This window comes from Dryobates pubescens, chromosome 9 (genome assembly GCF_014839835.1).
Source record: "Dryobates pubescens isolate bDryPub1 chromosome 9, bDryPub1.pri, whole genome shotgun sequence".
Taxonomy (NCBI): domain Eukaryota; kingdom Metazoa; phylum Chordata; class Aves; order Piciformes; family Picidae; genus Dryobates; species Dryobates pubescens.
This window is the reverse complement of record NC_071620.1, coordinates 15,535,531-15,548,210: the sequence shown is the minus strand read 5'-3', so window position 1 is coordinate 15,548,210 and position 12,680 is coordinate 15,535,531. Positions and strand designations below refer to the sequence as shown.

The window sequence follows — 12,680 nt, the reverse complement described above, 5'->3', positions numbered from 1 at the left end:
CTGGGTTTTTTATACATAAAATAACCAGATAAACTGAAATAATGAGTTCCAGGGCCTGGTAACTCCTTTGCACTTTTACAGCTTAGACAGTGATGTGTTTGGGTATCATTTACAAATGTTTCCATCTCTCCTGTCAAGTATAAAGAATGATCTCACAGAGTGCAAAATCCTTCCTAATCTCCAAAATGCTTCTGAAACCTCTAATACAGTGTGAAGACTTTATGATAATGTATACCAGCCTGAGAAAACACTTTTATGGCAGCTCGCAAGACATACATGTTGTCATATATGTTCATACATCATAGATGTTGCATCATAGATGTAACAATAGATGTCTGTTCTGGGATGGCACTGATGGGATGGCATCTTGGTGGGTGTGCTGGATGTGCTGTTTGCAAAGCAATTTAAATAACTGGCGTATGAAGACAGCTATAATACAACTGTCTCAACCCATGTGACAAGAATCCTACTCCTAATGTGCATGGATCTGTTCCAGGTTGGCTGAAAAAGCGTTCAGTAGTACTCTGTGCTTTCTGAATTTACTCCCAAATATCAAACAAAATGCTGTTCATTCTGAACTGGATTTCAAAAAAACCCAAAACATACAATTGGTTTGGTTGGGAAAGACTTTGATGATCATCAAGTCCAACCATTAACCCAGCACTGCCAACTGCACCAGTAAACCATGGCCTTCATCACCACAGCTACACACTTTTTAAATCCCTCCAGGCATGGTGACTCCACCATTTTCCTGTGCAGCCTGTTTCCTTTTCAGGGAAGAAATTACTCCTAATACCCAACCTAAGCTTCCCCTGGTGTGAGTCGAGGCTATTTACTCTTGTCTTATCACTTGTTATTTGAGAGGACAGACAAGCTCCTGTCTTGCTCCAACCTCCTTGCAGGGAGTTGTAGAGAGTGAGAAAGTCTCCCCTGAGACTTCTCAAGTCTAAACAACCTCAATTCTCTCAGCTGCTTCTTTTGTGCTCTTGACCCTTTATCAGCCAGGGTTGGAGCATCTCAGATCTAGTCCCTGAGTGGGATCCCTAACCTTAGATCCAAAGATACTGGAGGAAAATTAATCACAAGAAGGTCTTTGCTTGATCACATTAAGAGCAGAGTTGACAAGGAAAGCCTCTATCATCACTTCTGAAGTGGAGAATATTTTCAGTGATTGTGAGTCAAATAGAGGAGCATCACAACTAAGTGGGCCTCAACCCATTTTTGTCTTAGTTAACCACTGAGCCATACCTTTAACCTCTGTGTCTTACTCTAAGGCCTAGAAGAGAAGAAGTAGAAAGCTCATTGTTGTCTGGCGGAGCATTCCTTTTTACAGCAGTCTTCTGTTTTTCTCCTCCCAATGGTTCTGCTTGAACATCTCTGCAGACTTAAAGAACAAATGGCATCTGGTGATTGACCGCCTCACAGTGCTGTTTTTGAAATTCCTGGAGTATTTTCATAAGATGCAAGTCTTTGTGTGGTGGCTGCTGGAGCTGCACATCATCAAAATCGTTTCCTCTTACATCATCTGGGTCACAGTGAAAGAGGCAAGTAACACACCCATGGTGGAGGCATATCAGCATCTGCTATACAGTGGCACAGCCACAGACTTCAGTGAAACTGTGGGTTCCATCTGGGTTTGTCTGCTTCTGGGGACCCGCTGTGACATCTTCTTCCACAGTAATTCTCTGCCCTTCCCTTTTTGCCAGATATTAATGTTTTGTTAATTTAATGAATAACTCAAGAGATGTAATCCTTCCCCTGATCAAGCTAGCTGAGGGCATCATAGAATCATTGAAATGTCCAGGCCAGAAGGGACCTCCAAAGGTCATCTCATCCAACCTCCCCACAGTCAGCAGGGACATCCCCAACTAGATCAGGTTGCCCAGGGCCTCGTTGAGCCTTACCTTGAATATCTCCAGGGAAAGGGCCTCAACCATCTCCCAGGGCAACCTGTTCCAGTGTTCCACCACCCTCACAGTAAAGATATCTTCCTGATATCCAATCTAAATCTGCCCTTCTCTAGTTTGAAACTGTTACCCCTTGTTGTGTCACTGCAAGCCCTTGCAAACAGTCTCTCCCCATCCTTCCTGTAGGTCCCCTGTAGGTGCTGAAAGGCTGCTATCAGCTGTCCCCAGAGCCTCCTTTTCTCCAGGCTGAACAACCCCAGCTCCCTCAGCCTGTCCTCATAGCAGAGGTGTTCCAGTCCCCTGATCATTTTTGTGGCCCTCCTCTGGACCCTCTCCATTAGCTCCATGTCCATCCAAGGATGGAGGATATAGGAAAGGGTTGCCATGGAACATCTAGAAAAAATACTTAACTGGTATTGAAGAAACAGGAACAGAACCACAGAGTGGTTTGGGTTGGAAGGGATCTCTAAAGATCATCTAGTCCGGCCTCTAATGTGGAACTACACCTAAAGGGGAGTAACACCTTTAGCTGTTCCTTTTAGTGTGAGCTGTGGGAGTGCTCTACCTGAGATAGACATTCTTGGACAAGGTAGTAGGACAGGATTCTCTGGGGAAAAAAATATAAAAACAACAAACCCTTGTTTGGAAAAGGTCAAGAGGATGAAGTTGGGTTCCACAGATGCAGAAATCTCTTCTTTGTTTAATGTGTTCTAAAGCAGCAGAACCAGCATGTGGTCCTTTGCAACTCATGTCTCCATGCAGTTTTCTGGGTCTAATGGTATTAATATTCTGTAGGAGATAATATTCTTCCTAAGCCACCTGCTAAGGTTTTCCTTCTTCATTTGCCACTTTGTGTCTCGTGTTGTGAATATTGTTGTAAGGTTTTTTTCAGTATTTTTCTCACCGTTTCTCTGTCTTTCTTTTGAATGATGTTTATTATTTTATTTTTTATATTACTGTGGAAAAGGTCAGACTTTCTCAATTCTCTTGTTCCTCCATTTAATTTCCATCCTGTTTCTTGTGTTTTCAGGTGTCTCTGTTTAACTTTGTGTTTCTCATTGCCTGGGCTCTTGCTTTGCCATATGCTCAGTTTCGCCCACTGGCATCAAGTATTTGCACTGTCTGGACATGTGTGATTATTGTCTGCAAAATGTTGTACCAGCTCACATCTATTGATCCCAGCACTTTTTCCAGTAACTGTACATTGGTGAGTACATGTGCACATCAAAAAGGTTTGACTGTTGCTTTCTTCAATGAAGAAGAGCAAAAGGGAGCATGTCAAGTACTGTAAACCACAGTTCACCTGATGTGTTGCTGTTGATGATGATCCCCTCCCCAAGCATCCATTAGCTCATTGTTTGTAAACTGTTGCATTTTCTTTCTAGCCAGGAGAGAACGAAACTAAGGTCAATTTAGAAGAACTCAAAACCTCAGTCCTCTACAGTGGGCCAGTTGATCCTGCAGAATGGGTTGGATTAAGGAAGTCTCGTCCTCTGCTCGTATACTTAAGGGTAACTTCTTTAATTGTCTGTATCAAGATATGTTCTTATTTGTGATGAATTTAGGGAAGTCTTTGACAAAAATAATCTGCCATACCAAAAATATGTAATTCAAACCCATTGCTACTAGAGAAGTATAGAGGGGACGAGGCAGCCGAAAGCCATATCTGCTACACAGAACATTTCCAGAAGGGATTCATAGAATGGCTTAGATTGGAAGAGACCTTAGATATCACCTGCTCCAACTTCTATGTCATGGGCAGGGATGCTTGTCAACTAGACTCAGCTCCTCAAGGACTCATCCAACTTGGCCTTGAACACCTCTAGGGAGGAAAGCATTCACAACCTCCCAGGGCAATCTATTCTAGAGTCTCACTACCCTTGTACTGAAGAACTTCCTCAGATCCAGTCTAAATGTACTCTCTCAGTTTAAAACCATTCCCCCTTGTCCTATTGCTAGACACCCTTATGAGGGGTACCTTTCCATCCTTCCTGCAGGATCCTAAACTTCCTGTAAGATCAGGATTTCTGCCTGATGGGAAGGCAGCTATAAAGTACCCCCTGAGCTTTCCCTTCTCTTCTCTGGGCTGAACAACCCCAGCTCCCTCAGCCTATCCTCATAGCAGGGGTGTGCCAATTCAGATAACCTGCACATAAAAGTATGGCTTTCTGACTATCATCTGTTAAAAGCACTCAAAGAAATGTGATGTAGAAGAATTCTAAGTAATTAAGAAGTACATAGCTTTCAGTTACCAAAAGACTGGTGGGTCTGATTTGAGTAATTGCTTTGAATGACAGTATATGCTACAAGCAGGTTAATTTTTTAAGTGCTACAGCATAGAAAATATAATTAATTTGATTAATAATTAATTTTGAAACTAAGAAATGGATGTCTTTTGTTTTTTTTCTTTGTTTTTTTGGTTGGGTTTGGATGGGTTTTTCTTTCTGGTAGATGCCTGTGAGGAATATTTTACTATTCTTGTCTTGATTTAAAAGCCCTCCTTAAAATAAAAAAATGTCAGCTCCCAGGGGTAACCCTGCATGCCCCTTCTTGGTGTAAAGAACCACCAAAGTTTTGTCTACACAGTTTAAAGTTGTCGGAAATGTGTTGAGTGAACAGCAGCAAGTTTTGATCTAACTAGATTAAGTCCTCATTTCTTCCCTGAGAGCTTACAGCACTTACCTCTACGTGCTTTGTCTGTGTAGGGAGGACCTGCCCATCTCTGATGGTCATCATGTCAGGTCTCTGCCTCTCACCCTCACAGTTATGAATATATGTGGGAATGAGCAATTACTGACCCAGGAGTTCCGCATGGAGAATGAAGTTGCCTAGTGGTGTTTGACTTGGTGCTAGGAGCTTTACAGCTAGAAATAAATAGTTTGAGATTAGAAATTATTTGTAGAAGTTTTCATTGAGCTAGCAAATAAAACCTCTCTTCTGCAAAGAACAATTCAGTTCAATACTACACCTGAAGGTCTCAAGCTTCAAGTCTTGGTGTGCTTCTGTAAAACCCCTTTAACAATAAACGTTAAAAATGTCTTCAGTGTGGAAGCGAAGTGCCTCTCTATGATGGATTCTGCGAAACTCTCTCCAACATCAATAGGAAGCCCAGCTACAGAAGGTAACAACGACCTCTTGTCAAAAAATATGCAAAATCCAATCAAAACAGAACAAAAAAGAAATAGTGACACTTGTGTCAGGACATTCTTTTCCTAAGTATTTCTCAGTGGAAAGAGGTCATAGAAACATAGAAAGCTTTGGGTTTTAAGGGACCTTTAAACGCCATACAGTCCAACATCCCTGCAGTCAGCAGGGACATCTTCAACTTCATCAGGTTGCTCACAGCCGCATCCAACCTGACTTGGAATGTTTCTGGGAATGAGGCAGCTACCTCCTCTTTGGGCAACCTGTGTTGCTGTTTCACTCCACTCAGTGTAAAACATTTTTTCCTTCTATCTAGTCTACATCACCACTCTGTTAGTTTAAACCACTCTTCAGCTTCAGTTATGGCTTTCTTGAGGGACTTTCTCTAATTTGGTCTTTTTAACCAGTTCTTGGAGTTAGCTAATACCTCTCTTCTATTAAGCGTAGGGCAGAGTCTCTCCTAAGAGATCAAGGCTGTATCTCAGTGAATCTGGCTTTAGGACAGAAGAAACTTTCTCTGGGTGAATATTATAAGCTAGACTGCTCATTTAAAAGAAGTATCCAGGATATATTTGCCCTGCCAAGCATCCTTGCAGTTTTAGGAAGTTAGTGCTTTTTATCAGGATCTCTGTGGATGACTTCACATATGCTTGTATCCTCTGCTGAGGCCACACATCAAATACTGGGTTCAGTTTTGAATCCCTCACTCCCAGAAGGAGACGCTGGAGTGAGTTCAAAGAAGAGTAATAAACTGGTAAAAGATCTGGAGCACAAGTCTTGTGAGGAACAGCTGAGAGACCTGAGGCTGTTTAGTCTGGAGAAAAGGAAGCTCAAGGAAGACCTTCTCACTCTCTACAACTCACTGAAAGGTAGCCAGGTGAGGGTTGGTCTCTTCTTAGTAACTAGAGATATGACAAGAGGAAACAGGCTCAATTTGCTCCAGAGGAGGTTTAGGTTGGACATTAGGAACAACATCTTTGGCAAAAGGGTTGTCAAGTCCTGGAACAGGCTGCCCAGGGAAGTGGTGGAATCCCCATCCATGAAGGGATTTAAAAGCCATATCGATGTGGTCCTCAGGGACATGGTGTAGTGGTGACCTCACAATGCTGAGGTAATGGTTGGGCTTGATCTGGAAAGTCTTTTCTAACTCTAATGATTTTGTGATTCAATTATTCTATCTCCTGCAGAGTATGGTATCTTAAGAGAATCTGTGAAACATGAGTGAACATGGATAAGTCAAAGCATTTTCCCATCCCTTCCTTTCCACAACTATTATTACAGTATACTTTTTTTAATGGGTGTCTTTAAATGATCAGGGAGCTGAAACACCTCTGCTACAAGGACAGGCTGAGGGAGCTGGGGTTGTTCAGCTTTGAGAAGAGAAGGTTCTGGGGAGACCTAATTGTCACCTGAAGGGGTCCTACAAGAAGGATGGAGAGAGATTTTACAAAGTCCTGTAAATAGGATGAGAGGCATCCTGTGATAGGATGAGAGGCAATGGCTTCAAACTAGAGAAGAGCAGATTTAGGTTGGATGTTAGGAACAGATTGGTGGTGGAACACTGGACAAGGTTGCGCAGGGAGGTTGTTTGGGCCCCATACCTGGAGATATTCAATGTTGGGCTCAACAGGGCTTTGGGCAATCTGATGTAGTAGAAGATGCCCCTGCTTACTGCAGAGGAGTTGGACTAGATGGCCTTTGGAGGTCCCTTCCAACCTAGACCATTCTATGATTCTATGCCAGTATGATTCATCAAAATCCAAGAGGTGATGAGAAACTTATTTTATCTCCATGATAGTAGCTTAGAATAGGTGCAAGTATATCCTGGTGCACCGTGGTAACATCCCTTTGAATATTCATGAGTTAATGCTTATCAGAAAATTTTATAGCTTCTTGTGGCTTTGTTTTTGATTTAATATTCATATTGTGTCTCCCCTAGAACAACTTGCTGATGCTGGCTATTCTGGCCTTTGAAGTTACAATCTACCGGCACCAAGAGTACTACCGATGTCGAAATAACCTTACTGCTCCTGTGACTAAAACCATTTTCCATGACATTACAAGAGCACATCTGGATGATGGACTTGTCAACTGTGTCAAGTACTTCATAAACTATTTCTTCTACAAGTTTGGCTTGGAGGTAAATCATTACATGTTAATTTACTTTATAGTATCATTACATAAAAGCAGCGTGGCCAACAGGACAAGGGATTATGCCTCTCTACTCTACTCTTGGGAGACTCCATCTAGAGTACTGCATCCAGCTCTGGAGCCCCCAACACAACATGGATTTGTTGGAGATCAGAGGAGGGCCACAAAGAGTATCAGAGGAATGGGGCACCTTTCGTATGAAGACAGGCTGAGGGACTTGGGGAGAAGACTCTGGGAAATCTTATAGCAGCCTTCCAGTACCTGAAAGAGGCCTACAGGAAAGCTGGAGAGAGACTTTTTATAAGGGCCTGTGGTGATAGGACAAGGGGCAATGGTTTTAAACTAGAGCAGGGTAGATTTAGATTAGGAAGAAATTCTTTACTGTGAGGGTGGTGAGACACTGGAACAGGTTTCCCAGAGAACTTGTGTGTCTCATCCTTGGAAGTGTTTAAGACCAAGCTGGACGAGACTTTGAGGAACCTGGTCTAGTTGCTGATGTCCCTGCCTATGGCAGGGGTGTTGGAACTAGATGACCTTTAAGGTCCATTCCAACCCAAGCCCTTCTATGAATGAATGAATAACCTTTGATTGTGTTATTTTTTCATAATAACTTGAACTGTGTTTGACAGCTGGATGCTTCTTACCCATCAGTCATGTTAGACCTTGCCACAGTGGTGGTTTTCCTCCTGCTAAACTTCTAGTGGTAATTTTCTTCTTATTTCCCCCTGTATGTCTTATTTATAACTCAATAAAAGAGATAATAGATGGATTAAGGGGCAGAATTAAGACATACCCTCTCATGCATACACACACAGAGAGGGAACTGCAGAATTAGAATAAAGAAGCAGAAGCTACCAGACCATTCTCTCTATTTAAACATTTCTAAACTTCTTTCTTTGGCTGCACAAACACATCTTCCTTTCTTATACTTGTTCCTATAGCTCTCAGCAGTCCTCAGGAGCAAGAACTCCAGTGAAAGTTATTGCTGCTTTGTGCCACTAGTGTAAGAGAAAGTACTTTTCAGTAGAAAAGCAGCACACAGAGAATTGGGAGAGGCAGATGCAAAGGAGTGAAGGGGGTTTTCTGAAGATATAACCTAAATGTCATAGAATTGTTTTGGTTGGAAAAGACCTTTAAGATCATTGAGTCCAACCATTATCTAACTCTACCAAGCCTGGTGCTAAACCTGGTATGTGTCTCATGTAGTAGAAGACCTGCTTACCTGTTTGCCAGCAGCAGTGGCCCAGGCTGTTGGAATTTAGGCTCAGCTAATGTTTTCCTTATGTGTGCTTCATCCAATCCAGCAGCAACAGATCAGAACTGAACCTGCATAAACAGTGATTGTTTTCATGAATTTCTATGACTATCTGAAGAAAGGAACTCCTAGACTAATGCATCCCAAACGTAATCATCACAATGCTCTTGACCTATCTATTAAGTTCTCCCACCCCTTGCTACTGACAGACAGAGCAAACTGTTCACAGCCAGTCTGAGGATTAAGAATGAGTGAAAATTAAAATTAATCAGCATTAATCCTTTGGGAAATAAATCTAACCTCATCCTGACCTGAGGAGAGAGGAAATCGAAACAGTGAAGTGCACTGAATAAATGAGTCCTTATACATTATTCACAGTTTGCAAACATACTTCATGGCACTGAGTGAAGAGACTGCTTTAAGTGAAGCCAGAGAACAGAAATGCTGTGGGAAGCCTTTCAAATAATGGAGAACTAAAGCTGCCTTACAGGAATTGAGTGGATTTGTCTATATGTCGATAGCCAGTAGACGTTACATGGTCTAAATCCCTTTTTTCGTGTGTGTTTGTGTGTGTCATTCCCACGTGAGGGTACACTTTATTTATTGCTATTCTTAATAGCTCCTCTTCTTTTTCACGTCTGTAAGTGCTATCAAAATATATAGCTGGGTAATATATGCTTGGCAACAATTAGACATTTCATGTATAGAGTACTGTGACAATGCTCTTTCCATTCTGTATCTCAACATATCACACAATGGAAACCTGCTTTTATGCTGTACTCACACAGCTGACACTCATCAAAGAGTATCCAAAATTTGGGAGGTTGGGATGGGGGAGGTTGCTGTTGGAGAGACACAGAATTACAGAATGGTGGGGAGTTGAAGTGATCTCTGGAGATACCTAGTCCAGCCACCCTGCTAAAGGAGGCTCAGCCAGGGCAGTTTTCACAGGTTTGTGTCCAGGTGAATTTGGAATCTCCAGAGGAGACTCTGCAACCTGTTTGTGCAGCCTCTTCCAGTGCTCTGTCATTCTCAGAATAAGTAAGTTATTCTTCATGTTCAGATGGAACTTCCTGTGTTCTAGTTTGTGCCTCTTGCCCCTTGTCCTGTCTGTGGACACCACTGAAAAGAGTCTGGCCTCATTCTCTTGACCCCTACCCTTTAGATATTGATCAGCATTGATACAATCCCCTCTCAGTCTTCTACAGGCTAAACAGTCCCAAGTCTCTCAGCCTTTCCTCACAGACACTGCAATAGGCTGCCCAGGGAGGTGCTGAAGTCACCATCTCTGGCTGTATTTAAAGGTCATTTACATGTGGTGCTTAGGGGTATGGTTTAGGGGTGAACTTTGTAGAGTAGGATCAGTGGTTGGACTTGATGATCCCAGGGGTCTTTTCCAACCTGAATGTTTCTGTAATTCTGTGATTCTATGATTCTCATCAGAGAGATGCTCCAGTCCCCTCAGTACCTTTGTATCCTCTGCTGGACTTTCTCCAGTGTTTCCTTGTCCCTCTTGAACAGGGGAACCCAGAACTGAACACAGTACTCCAAACAGTTCTAGCTTATTGTGTTGCACAGGGTTCCTGCAGGCAGCCCCAGCACTTGCCCACGCACTCTGTTGCCATCCAGAAGTGTGTATCAACTCGCCACCAGGTTGTAAATGTGGCTTGTCTTCCTTTACTTCTTTTTCAGACCTGTTTTCTTCTATCAGTGAATGTAATTGGTCAACGAATGGATTTTTACGCCATGATTCATGCCTTCTGGCTGATCGCGGTGTTGTATCGACGTAGGAGAAAAGCTATTGCGGAGATCTGGCCAAAATACTGCTGTTTTCTGGCATGCATCATTACATTCCAGTACTTCCTTTGCATCGGCATTCCACCTGCTCCTTGTAAAGGTAAGGACACTTATCCTTTATGGACAATTGCTGCTACTTGTTTTTAGAGGAAAGTGCTGGGAAACTGATAAGTAGTCAGAAGAAAAGGATGATGTAATCATTGTAAAGTAGTGATTACATTTTTGTGTGCTTCTGTCATACAGACTATCCATGGAGAAGTGGTAATGCCAACTTCAACTCCAACATCATAAAGTGGTTATACTTTCCAGACTTCATTGTGAGACCAAACCCTGTCTTCCTTGTCTGTAAGTGTTTTAGCACATAGTTGTGAAGTGTTTATGGGCCCTTTGCTTAGAACATCGCAACAGTGCAAGTTGAAGCCTGCCTTTTATTTACTCTAAATAGCAAGCTGATGTATTCTGTGGGAGATTGGGTATTAATTGTGGCTTTGTATATAGCATAAAAATTCAGAGAATAGTGATTTCTACATCTCTTTTTCCATATTGCATTTTTAATGAAGCAGCACCAAAAAGTGTGAATTATTTCCTCTTTTATAACTTATTTCTTAGAATCACAAAATACATTTGGTTGGAAGGGACTCTTGAAGGTCATCCTGTCCAACTCCCCTGCAGTAGGCAGGGACATCTCCAGCTAGATCAGGTTGCTCAGGGCCCCATCAAATTTGACCCTCAGCATCTCCAGCAATGGGGCCTCCACCAGATCTCTGGGCAATCTGTTCCAGTATTTTACCACCCTAATTGTAAAGAACTTCCTTGTTATGTCCAACCTAAATCTACCCTGCTCCAGTTTAAAACCATTGCCCTTTGTTGTATTGGTACAAGAACATCCAAACAGTCCCTTCCCAGCCTTCCCAAGAACTGAGCCAACACATTTCTCAATAAAAGTCATACAGGATGGTAGGCTAAAAACCTAGACATAAATGAATTTCCAATTGGTGCTAAATGTGAAAGCAACACAGAAAACAGTCTGGTAATTCCATTATAACACAACACCACCACTCCCTGCACCCAAGTCGATGACTGAGTTTTCCCTTCCAACCACTGCTTTCTCCTAGATGATTTCATGTTGCTGCTGTGTGCCTCCCTGCAAAGGCAGACATTTGAGGATGAAAATAAAGCTGCAGTACGAATCATGGCTGGAGACAATGTGGAAATTTGCATGAATCTTGATGCAGCATCTTTTAGCCAGCATAATCCTGTTCCTGATTTCATTCACTGCCGGTAAGAGCTGAATCTTAAACCCTTGGAAAATACAGCATTTCCTTTTTTATAATGTTCTGTAGTATGAAAGTCACTCTCACAGCTTGCAGTCCTACTTGGAGTTTATATTCATAGAATTGCAGAATGATCCAGGCCAGAAGGGACCTCCAAAGGTCACCTGGTCCAACCTCCCCACAGTCAGCAGGGACATCCTCCACTAGATCAGGTTGCCCAGGGCCTCGTCGAGCCTTACCTTGAATATCTCCAGGGAAAAGGCCTCAACCACCTCCGTGGGCCTGTTCTAGTGTTCCACCACCCTCATAGTAAAGAACTTGTTCCTAATATCCAGTCTAAATCTGCCCTTTTCTAGTTTGAAACCATTGCTCTTTGTAAACAGTCTCTTTCCATCCTTCCTATAGGCCCCTTTGGGTTACGGGATGGCTGCTATTAGGTCTCCCCATAGCCTCCTTTTCTCCAGACTGAAAAACCCCAGCTCCCTCATCCTGTCTTCATAGTAGAGGTACTCCAAGTCCCTGATCATTTTTGTGGCCCTCCTCTGGACCCTCTCCATCAGGTCTTTGCCAAAAGAGCCTGGTCTGAGCAGGTGGTCACTTGTCAGTTATTCTCCGGGCTACAGCCTCTTCTAGGGAAAGATCCTACTGGTTCTGTAAGATGCTGAGAGTTTAAAAGCGAAATAAACCCATCACTATATTCTAGGTGGTCTGGGTTACATTAATAGAAGGTTACCCATCTCATATCATACTTTTTACTGCTTCATGAACAGCAGATAGTTTGTGGGTAATCATCTTCTGGTTTGGAAAATATCCAAAGGAAACCAAGTCTTCCTAACACCACTGATTCTTTTGTGTGCTCCCCAGAAGGATGTTCAGTGGTAGATTTGCCTCAAAGCCTGTATTCTTTCCATGAATGTCCTGTGAGACAGCATTTATGATGGACTTCAGCACGCTGGTGGCTTCCCCCAAACCACAGGCATGTTATCAAGAGCCCACTATAGCCTGAACTTGCCCATGTGTGTGTTTAATCCTTTAGATGATGGTATTTTTGAGAGGTGCTGTGCATGTGCAACCTTAAATGCCTAATTTGCTTCAAAGAAGCACCAGAGAATGGCTGGAAGTCTCTTAGACTGACTGAATCTTTTATCAAGT

At 42.6% G+C, this 12,680-nt stretch overlaps 1 protein-coding gene across 2 annotated transcripts in view; it reads left to right on the top strand.

The window, feature by feature from the left end:
- Nucleotides 1-12,680, top strand: part of PIEZO2 (piezo type mechanosensitive ion channel component 2) — a 338,300-nt gene that overhangs the window by 255,464 nt on the left and 70,156 nt on the right. For both annotated transcript variants that reach the window (XM_054164079.1, XM_054164078.1), the window contains exons 21-27: nucleotides 1,384-1,544; nucleotides 2,938-3,114; nucleotides 3,293-3,418; nucleotides 6,991-7,191; nucleotides 10,150-10,354; nucleotides 10,498-10,599; nucleotides 11,370-11,535. In XM_054164079.1, coding sequence (XP_054020054.1) covers nucleotides 1,384-1,544; nucleotides 2,938-3,114; nucleotides 3,293-3,418; nucleotides 6,991-7,191; nucleotides 10,150-10,354; nucleotides 10,498-10,599; nucleotides 11,370-11,535 — 1,138 coding nt within the window. The remainder of the gene's footprint in view (nucleotides 1-1,383; nucleotides 1,545-2,937; nucleotides 3,115-3,292; nucleotides 3,419-6,990; nucleotides 7,192-10,149; nucleotides 10,355-10,497; nucleotides 10,600-11,369; nucleotides 11,536-12,680) is intronic.